Source organism: Anopheles merus, unplaced genomic scaffold, assembly GCF_017562075.2.
Source record: "Anopheles merus strain MAF unplaced genomic scaffold, AmerM5.1 LNR4001033, whole genome shotgun sequence".
Lineage (NCBI taxonomy): Eukaryota > Metazoa > Arthropoda > Insecta > Diptera > Culicidae > Anopheles > Anopheles merus.
In genome coordinates this window covers 1-10,403 of record NW_024428613.1, presented here as the reverse complement: position 1 = coordinate 10,403, position 10,403 = coordinate 1, and the positions used below count along the sequence as shown (strand labels likewise).

At 48.7% G+C, this 10,403-nt stretch overlaps 1 protein-coding gene and 1 long non-coding RNA gene across 2 annotated transcripts; both read right to left on the bottom strand.

Annotated features, from left to right (window-relative positions):
* Nucleotides 1-468: 468 nt before the first annotated feature.
* Nucleotides 469-10,399, bottom strand: LOC121603309 (homeobox protein prophet of Pit-1-like; the record flags this gene model as incomplete). The annotated part of the gene is given in 5 exon segments (XM_041931977.1): nucleotides 469-1,726; nucleotides 2,918-3,023; nucleotides 3,344-3,520; nucleotides 10,302-10,348; nucleotides 10,351-10,399. Coding segments are annotated over 5 exon segments (486 nt in total), but the record flags the coding sequence as incomplete, so codon positions are not given.
* LOC121603310 lies at nucleotides 3,673-4,041 on the bottom strand. Its single transcript, XR_006006649.1, has 2 exons — nucleotides 3,994-4,041; nucleotides 3,673-3,914 (listed from the first exon to the last, which is right to left on the bottom strand). It is a non-coding gene; the product is annotated as an uncharacterized LOC121603310 (long non-coding RNA).
* Nucleotides 10,400-10,403: the final 4 nt, after the last annotated feature.

Here is a 10,403-nt window from a genome sequence, read left to right as displayed (position 1 = left end):
GTGCTCGAAGGTGACACACATACCACACTGTTTCCATCCTACCAGTCATCCAGTCCAACACTTCCAACACCGTAATATCCATGGCAACCACCACGGCCATCACGGTCAACTAGAGATCGCTGGTAGTGTTTCCTTCGCGGTACTGCTTGCACGTGGCACGCATACCTGCTTGCTGCATTAATTTTCTTGCACTGTGTTAAATAAAATAATTTAGCTATGTTTTCATTTTCATACGCTTAGATCGAACGAATGTACCTTGTGGTCTGTGGGACACACGTTCGGATAGCAAATCGGAAGGATCTATTGATTTGTTGCGCTTTTGGGCCTGTGCTTTTCCCCCTTTCCGCCGAGTGAAGATCATTCTCTTTATATTCCTCCTTTGCGACCTTTTTTGTGTGTATCCTGGTATATGAATGAATTGCTTAGGTTTGAAAATGACTACCACCTTTAACTTTTCTTCTTTTGGATGATGAGGTACGGATGAAAAGTGGAATGACTGAAGTGAACACGGGACCACGTGCAACGTACCGCCATCATTCCTTGCCTGCTTGTCTTGCCAGGTTCCCTCCTGCTCCGGTTGCATCCCCGCGTGTAAATGGGGAAGTTAGTTTTGATTTTTCATTAGGTGCATTAGACGATAGTATTTGATAGTTGTGCCTTTTCCGCTGTCAACCGACCGCAGACGCATGACGTCTTTTTCATTGTTGTAGTGCCTATAACTAGACCCTCCACTCATTCCAAGCTCCTTCGGCATCGGCCATTCACGGCATGTGATGAGCGCCAATTATGGTGAGTTTTATTGCGCAAAAACGTTACACGCACGATGAACGCCACCAACAATTGCAGCCTTTTTCTCACATGCTTACTATACTCACACCGAGACGCACAAGCGAGTGCTGTTTCGTTGCCGCACGCAATAAATTAAATCAATTAGCATTTTCCGACCAGCCGGGACACTAAACGGTTTTCCGAAGTTTTTCCTTTTTCTCTCTCTCTCTCTCTCTCTTTCGCCTTTTTTTCTTTGTCTCTCGTTCTGTTTAACGTTCATTGGTCAATAATAGGCAAATTGTGTGGGGCTGTGCGCGTAGCCTGATGATGAAAAATCTCCATCATCAATAACAATGAAGCATAAAAGTGAATTGGAATTCTTTTTTTTGCGAGGAGCAGTGTTGACAGGACGCAGCAAAGGGTGAGCCTGAAAAATAATGGCCATTTCCGGGCTGTTGGCCCTGAGTGCTGTGTGTCGAAGTTAAGTGATCGCGAATGAGGAAGGGTAGATGGCGTTCGGCAACATGGCGCTGGGGATTTACCCACAAAACTCGAGCCCCGGGAATGATGGGGTTTAGGCCAGAATGGTGGGGTTGGTGAGCAACTGCATTGTCCCGTTGCAGTTCGATGCATTTTCGCTGCCCGTTGCAGCATGGCACTCGGTTAAACGGGGCAGGTTTCCGATGCATCCACCACTCCGCCTGGTTCCGCTGTGCTGTTGTCCTTTCCTTGTGGGTGGGAGGGGTTTGATGGCTCGACGCAACGCAGAGCGGAAGTTGTGGCTGGATGTGTTTGGTTGTGTGCGTGTGTATGTGTGTTCTACTGTTTGGTATTCATTTGATCTACATTAATTATGTTTGGTATTGCAGCATCGGTGCGGACAGATTCGGATGATGGGAGCTGTTCATTCGCAGTGCCGATAAGCTTTTGTTGTACCATTCGTCCTCGGCCGTCATTCCTGTGGGTGCGATGTGGATGGGAAGAGATAAGAAAAGAGTTTGTGAATTAAAATGCAATGCAAGAAAAAGGTTCAAATGCGACAACACTTAAATGCGAGGCGGTTCTATACAATCTTTAACGAATCTGGAGCATTGAAGGTGCAAACACCGTAAGGGCAGGACGTTACCGATGTTGTGTATTGCTTCACAGTTCTACTTTTCATGCCGGAATGCAAAAAAAAAACGTCTTCAAGAAACAACCCGGGCGTGCTGTGTAAAGAACTTGCAGTAACGGCAACACAGAAAAAAAAAACCGAAGAAACACGATGAAACATTATTGATCATTACCGCCCGGCGGAAATGACAAATTTTCCAAAGACGTGCGCCTCGTGACCGAAGACGAAACGGTCGCATGTGTGTGTGTGTGTGTGTGTGTGTGTGTGTGTGTGTGTGTGTGTGTGTGGTGTGTGTGTGTGTGTGTGTGTGTGTGTGTGTGTGTGTGTGTGTGTGTGTGTGTGTGTGTGTGTGTGGTGTGTGTGTGTGTGTGTGTGTGTGGTGTGTGTGTGGTGTGTGTGTGTGTGTGTGGTGTGTGGTGTGTGTGTGTGTGTGTGTGTGTGTGTGTGTGTGTGTTTGTGCGCTCTTTCACGCCTTTCCAAACAGGCTCACTTTTGCTGCCGGAAGCTGCCGGCGTGTGCTCGGCCCAGAACACCTTCACCAAATCGCTTTCTCCATTTGCGAGGTGAAAATAGCAAATTTCCTTGCAAGATGCAGGCTTTTCCGTTGCTTTTCCCGCTGAACACGCTTCTCCGACCCAGGGTGGGAGACGATCCCACCGGGCATGTGGTGGGCATTTATTTATTTATATATAAATATCAAAGCATGCCAGGGCGCTGTCAAAGGACCGTGCTGTGGTTGCTGCGATTCGTTTAACGCCTCTAACCGTGCCACGAGCTAGCTAGCAAGCAGCTGTGTATGTGTGTGTGTGTGTGGCTATATTTTGCTTGTCCAACGTTTACAGAACAGTGTCGAACCATTTCCGACTTCAGTTTACTATTTCGTCCTGCCGTCCTGCGCTTAGTACCCGTTCTCCAGCGAAGCAGCAACACGCTGTCACGCGTTTTCCGGTTGGGAATTGGGTGAAGATAGGGCAGAGTGAGGGGTAGATCGCGCGCGAGAGAAAAAAAGAAACACTGTGCAAAAAAAAAACTTACCCATCGAGTCCTGGCGAACGCCAACAGCACCCATATTGGAACCGTGCGTCATCGAGAATGGCTGCGTCATGCCCGGATAGGATGAGGCTCCCATTTGGAACAGGTCCTGGTGCGATGGTTGACGGAGAAACAAACGGGAGGGAGAAAAGAAGCAGCAGCAGCAGGAACGCAACCGGAAGGGAAGAGAAGAGCAGGTGAAGGGAAGAAAAAAATAATGGTAAAGTACAAATCAATACTCTCAATCTTCCATCGAGCGCCGCTCACACAACCCCAAACGCGCAAACAAGGCAGGCCATGGGCAGGCTGATGGGAAAATGGTCCTTATGCATGTGCCTCTTGCCGTGTGTTTGTGTGAGTTCGTGTGGCGCTGGATGTTTCCTGTTTTTTTTCTTCCTCTTGCTACTCGCGTTGCTCGCATTCGCATACCTGGGGATACCGGTTGATTGAATTTGGATGTGGATACGGTTGATAACCTCTCGAAACGCTGTAGCCCTGGATGTTGCGCATCATGCCATTGCAGGACGGTATGACCGAGGGGGCGAGCGCCTTCTGTAGCTGCTTTTCCTGCTTTCGGTACTTTGCTCTTCGATTCTGAAACCAAACCTGTTTGGGGGAAAAGTGGTGAAAAGTGGTGGTGAGCAAGCGGAGGAGAAAACTGTGTTTCGAGCGTTTTGGCGTGTTTGAACCGCCAACGGGTCGGCCTGTCGGTCGCTGTTGGTGTAGTTATTGGGAAATTGATTGGCTCTTTTTTGTTGTACCTGTGCCTCATGTTCACGGTTTTATTTCATTGATTTTAACAGCGTAGAATAGTGTACAAAAGATTGCATAATACATTTCCGCAGCAAAAACATTTTAATCGCTACCATTTCTATTCTGCTTTGTTCCACTGCCGTCGGTAAAATGGCGGACGTAACGCGCATTTGCTGTGCGTTTGCTATGCGAACCAACCGTTCGACCGGGGTTTAAACGTCGGCATCATGGTGGATCGGCGCCTGGCCTAGAGAAAGTAGGTCCCAGGAAAAAGGATGTTATTGAATCGAACCCCGTGTGTATTGCTCTCGATTCGCCATATACACCATTCGCTGCGTCCGCTCGTCCTACCGGGCACATTCGGGTTCTTCCCCTTTTTCGTACGCGTTCGTGCACGTGGCTAAGCGTGTGTTAGTGTGAGCCTGTCGTTCCGTTCGTTTGTTCGCTCGTTCACGCTCGCTTTTAGAACGCTCCATCACCACTACTACCATCACCGTCACCGGGCTTTGTTGAGCGTGCGCTAGCCAATCCCCAATGGCTACTACTCTTCACCTCGCCATATGCGTGCCTCGTGCTATTTCTTGTGTATCTTTCTGTTGTGTTGTTGTTTCGAAGTAAGCAAAGGCAATATGGAGTAAATGGAAAATATAAACTGGTCTTCTTCGAAGCCTTAGTATGATGAGCTATTGGTCGTTAGACAACGAACTATGATACTTCAGAACGAATCGACCTAGTTAATAGTGTGCAGCTCGCGGGCGGAATTCATCATCCTGAGCAACCTTTACGCAGCAAACGAAATGCGGAGATGCTGAGGGCAACTTCAAGCAATAGCAACTGACTTGCAATAACGTCGCTTCCGAGCAACAATGCTATGGCGATGGGACAAAATGGAACGAAAACGATACCGCCGTTGTCGATGGTGCCCTTGCTGGTTGTTGCTTTCGCTGATGGTGACGTTATCCTTATTTCATTTATTGCTTGTTTTGTTGTTGTTGTTGTTGCCTTTCTTATTTTCTTTCTCCCCTTGCCAGCCCTTTGTCTTCCCTTTTGCGCCTTGAATGCTGATAGAAGATGGGCTGCCCTACCATCCCAACCCACTAGAATGGGGCTGTCGTTCGGTTCGGAGGGTGGAGCGTTGCTGTCTTCTATTTAAATAAATGTGTATACCGCTATTCGAAATCATCGCCCCCTTCCCTCCACCGGAACTCCCCTTTCCATTACGTCCGCTCCCGCTGCCGTTCCCGCACTTCTGTACGTAGTACCATCTGTCAGCTCCGGCCCTTTTGCATCGTCCCTTCTTCCGCCCCTAACTGTTTCTCGTTCGAAGTCGCGCGAAATGAGGAGGGCAAAGTTTTGTCCGTGCCTTTTAGCGTCCTGAGCAAGCAAGCAAGCAAGCACAGTGGGTTAGCAATGCTGGTAGGGCCGAACCGAGGAGAGGAGTACGCGACACGTACGCGTACAGGGGGAAAACACGCACACGAGAGGAGGAGTGCACGTTTGTGCTTCTCCCCTCCGTCTTATCGGATGCTGTCATTTCTTAGGAACTGCTGTAGCACCGTGGACACGAATACCGTGCGCGGTGGTTAGTTCCGCCATTTTCCTTTCACCACAGCCACACAATATACCCACACCAGCACCACACACACACACACACACACACACACACACACACACACACCAGCACACACTCACGTGTACAGTTTATGGCTTCGTGTTCTCGTGGGTCAAGGGTAAGGCAAAGGGAGGAAACACACCAGGGAAGCAAACAGCGGCAGAGTGGGTGAGCTGGAGAAAGGGGGAGCGGTGGTCGAGTCGAAATTGAACTCGTAAATAAACTACGCGAGAAGCTGGGGAACATCGGGACGGAAAAGTGTCCTCGAGGGAGTGCCATCCACGGGGGTTGGGGTGGACGCTCTCCTGTGTGTCTTATGGCTTTGGGCCCTTTTCTGGTTTAGCTGGGGTTTTGCCCGCGACCGGTTCGGAAGCGAGGAATTTTGTAGCGAGCCGAGAGCGAGAGACGCAATGGCAGCAGGCAAGACGCCGGCGCCGGTCGAAGGGGGACCGTAATGGAGGAATTTCCAAGAAGGCGGAGTAATTGAATTAAGGATCCATTTGATGTTGTAGATTACACACTAACAGCAAACGGGAATGCCGCGTGCCGCGCACCCTCCCCCTCCCCCCCAGCTCTCACTCCGTCCGTCGATCCGATCCCCCTCTCCCTATCCTTGCTTGGGTAGGTAATTTTCTTGGCACTGTTCTTTTGCCCGAAACGATATACACGTTTCTTGCTCGCTCTGCGGGCGCCATGCTTTAGCAACGAATGAAGCGGGGGTGAAAGTTGCCGTCAGTCAAGAAGGCGGACGAGACCATCCTTGCGAACGATGTCCTTAAGATGAGATGACGGCAACGACGAGGATGATGATGATGATGATGATGGCGATGCTTTGATGGGTTCGAAGTTTTACCAGCTTAGAGGGGGAGAGAGAGAGCGAACGAAGGGAACGGAAACGGGTTTCTTGCGTTACTTTAAACTTCAACTCGCCCGAACGCTCCACTGCGTTGCTGTTCAGCTGAACGTGTTCGTGTTTTTCTTTTTGTTTGCCCACCATGCGCCTGCTTTGTTGGCTGGAGCTGTGGAGTTTTCTTGCACGTTTCTTTTCTAATGCTTGCTTGTTTTTCTTTCGGGAGCAACCTTCTTCGAGATGGATTATTTATGGAGGAAGCTACAGCTGGCTGGAGGTGGTGGTGATGGTTGGGGATGGTTTAGCTTCTTCTAATGGTTTTGCGTTAGTTTGCTCTAGCTGGCACATGTGTGACTCGGAGTGGTTCCGATTTTGCGTAGCTAGCTAGCATTCTAAAACAAATTACAATTTAGCCTCTAATCAAGCCCGTACAGTCGCAGCATTCCACGGAATGCTGCATCACCGACCCTTCCCAAAAACCACTACAGACAGCTTGGCATGGCTGCACAATTGCATTATGCAGGGAGAAGCTTCAGCCCAAACCGTTAGAACGGACCACCGCTTCTTTGCAGTGTCCGGTTGCGACGAAATGCGACAATACACCTGCCGTGGCCGTCGCTGAAGGCTCATGTCAGCGCACCGGAGTCCATCAACGGAACCAACAGCGTCCAGCTAAAAGATAAAAGGATGACCCGACTCCCGGTACCTCCTGTGGATGATCCACTGAGCCGTAAGCTAATGTGCTGTGCGGTGAAGAAAAATTCGCATGCAGTGTGTATGTGTATGTAGCACATGGCGGGTGGGATGTTGTTTTGAAAATATGTTTCTGATTAGGCGTTAGCGAGCGGGAAGAATTGGTTCCGATTCGATGCCTAAACGTGGATGGAGGACGACGAGGACGAACCTGCTGCTGCTGCTGCTGCTGCTGATGATGATGAGTGTGGATTCCGTGTCGTCCGTGATCCGTCCGGTAGCTTTCATGTCGATCCGTCACACTGGACTAGGGCTGCTTGCAAGTCACGAACACCAAGGGGCTAGGACAGTGCCAGAAAAGACCCAAACCCCAATCCTGCCATAACAGTGGTCCCCGTCTACCTGGCCGGCCTATCAGTGGCGCGAGCTGTTAATATGCGATGAGTTAGTTTGGCTCGCTTTATTGGTTATTCCTCTCCCGAGCACCTTTCTTCCATCCCTGGAGATTGATTATTTTGTTGTACAGCGACGATGAAACAGTCCCAAACAATCGCCAAACCTGGGGAAGGGAGGAGGGCTGGTCGGGCGTCGAACAACGCAGGGTTCGAATATCCCAAAATAATTGCACGGACCGGGGACCGACTGCTTCCGCGTATGAAACGGTGTGCAGTGTGTAGAGAATAATAATAAATTCACAGCGCCCGTTGGCAGAAGGGGGTAGGCGCGGTGGCCCAAAAACCGAGCAAAGAGTTTTGCTGCAAATGGGTTTCATCTTTGTTCACCGAGATCCACGGCAATGGCATTCCAGCCTTTGATAAGAGTGAATCCAGTACCGGTGGAGCGAATCAATCCCATCGGTGTGCGCACAAGGACGTCCTTTATGTTCACTGCACAATCATTCCTACCGTACCCCGATGAGGGGGAAGAGAGAGAGAGAGACAGTCCGGGTGAATTTGGTGTGTCCGTCGGAAAACAAATTCCCGAACATGCCCGCACAAAAATCGATCAAAGCAGCAGCAAAAACAAATCGCACGAAAGTTTCAGAACGCACAAGGAACGGCACCTTTTAGGTCTTCTGCCGGATGAACCAGGCTCGTGCTGGATCAAACGCGTACAACCGGAATCGATGCAGCTCACGCACATTGCACAGCATAGCGCATTGTCATCACAAGCCGACGCCGATGGCAACGACTGGGACTGTTTTTTGAGCCTACACCGTGGCTCTGGCTGGCAAGCATTAGCCCGCAACGGTTGCGCCACCAGACGCCACCCGAAACTCCCTCCCGCTGGCTGGATCCAAACGGCTGGCGAGAAGGCGCACACACACACGGTGCCCGTGCGAGATCTTCATTGAATTATTGATGCAATCAATAAGTATTATTTCGTCATTTGAGCGCCGGCTAGTCGTGACTAAATTTTACGCGCCACACTCTCAAGCATGCATGGAGCTGTCGGTTCGTCAGAGGTGCGTCAGAGGAGGATCGGCATTCCGGAGGGTTTGACTGAGGGGACAAGCACTTTTCGCACGATTCGACATTTGAAGGTTGTGTGGCAACAGTTTTGTTGCTCCTTTTTACGATAGCATCTATTCATTCGTGCGTGGTGTGTTTTGGAATGGTGATTATTGTAGCCGTGCCCTGTCAGCTTTGAACAAGATAAACCCACAAGGCTCTGTTCGAAAAGGTGTTCTGTCTTCTTATGACTCTGTCTCTGTCTATATTATGATCACATTTGTTGCACTTTGTCCGTTCAATCGCAGGTGTACGATCAATTGTTTGACTTCTAGTTACGGTGCTTATGAACACATTGCCCCGAATAGGACAGACAAAGTATGTTGAGAACTGGCAATGATTTGTACAAGAAACTGGAAAAAATTAGTAGTCTATTATTGGGGCCCTTTCCATTTTAAGTTTGTAGGCTGAAATTTCAGCCTGTCAGCTGTGTTGCATTGTATAGCAGTTTTCGAGCAGCTATCTAAGTGAGTATAATATACAGGTGGGCTTATCCCAAGATGTAGGAATTTAGAAGGCTGATTTTTATCGCTTCTGCTTTTGAATGAAGATTTTAAGGTGTTTTGAGTATTCGTCAAGCCCCCGAAAGCTCGTTTGAGCAAAAGTTTTCACTTGTTCTGTTAAAAAGTGATGTTCAAAATTGGTTATAAAAAAATGCTATGAGACCACCTGGACTACATACACTTTGATTCTATTGCATCACCTGATCTCTTTATGCACCGGGGATAAATGTAAACAATCTCGTGTTTTCGAGCAGGTACTCGAATCTAATTCTAGCTTTATGGCTAGAATAATCTAGACTGAAAATTGCAGGATAGTTTTTTGTGTGGTTTTGTTTGTTTGTTACATGATTTCAGCCTCCAACTGTCAAACTCCATACAAAAACTAACTAGCCGTGAAGCCCCCATTGACTATGCACAGCATAGGTGGATATCGAACTTCACATTCCAAAACATACTGGTTTGTTCGAACTGATTTTCCTTCTGTTTGTTCGACAATGTGGATCGTGTACCTCCATAAAACTCCAAACTCTAAACGTTTGTTCCAGTCTTAAGTCTTGTTCAATAGCTGCCATAGAAAGCTGCCTTATCTTCTGATATTTCTTTCCAAGCAAATGTTCTCATGTGCACCAACAGTCGCAACTTTAAAAAATAACCTTACAGCAAAAAACACACGAGTCCTTCTTTTGCTTCACTTTCCAACGTGTTCCTTTTTACAAATATTCAACATAAGCGTATTACTGTGTACTACTTCACCACTCTGCATTCATCCCACCATCTTACACCAAATCGAATGTGCAACGTAGCACGTGAACAGAAATCGATACCCTGCGAAGGGCTCACACAGGCTCCGCGGAGGGCAATATTCTAATACCGACGGTCGATCGAACGCGTCGATCGTGGAAATTAAATCATCCTTCGACAGCCACACAGGGCGCAAAGGACACAAAGCCGTACGGCTAGAACGATGCCAGATAGATGCCAGCAGATATGCCGCCAGCAAAACAAAAACCCGCCGCATTGTGCCGTTGCAAGGGTGCGAAGGCGCGAATAAAAATAGAAGGAAGTAAATGTGGAAAGTAGAAACGACGTGCAAATTAGCATAATAGATGGCACCGTAATTCCGGTGCCGTTCCAGCTCCCACCCGGAGACGCCGTTTTGCAACGCTTTCCCCGTCTGTCTGTGCGTGCGTGTGTGTCTGTTTCTGTATCACTGTACACGCTACGTCTTCGATTGTTGCCGTCAAGTTTGAATGAAACTTTCAATTTTCACTTTCGTCAATTAGCATACCAAATGTGTGCCGAGTCGAGCCTAGAGCTGACGTTTGTGGGTGGTGTGTGTGTGAAGTTGTAGCACGCGTTACGGTGTTATTGTCCCCCAGAAGAAAAAAAAAACACCTTCCCGACGCGTCACAGAGTCGCATCAACACGAGGTTCCTATGGGCACCAGCAGCCTAGGTCAACCTACCTGTATCCTGGCTTCGTTCAGCTTAGTGGTACGCGCTAGCTCCTCCGGCAGTAGATATCCGGATAGTGTGATTTCGCAAAGGCCGCCTCTAATTCTGCTAAT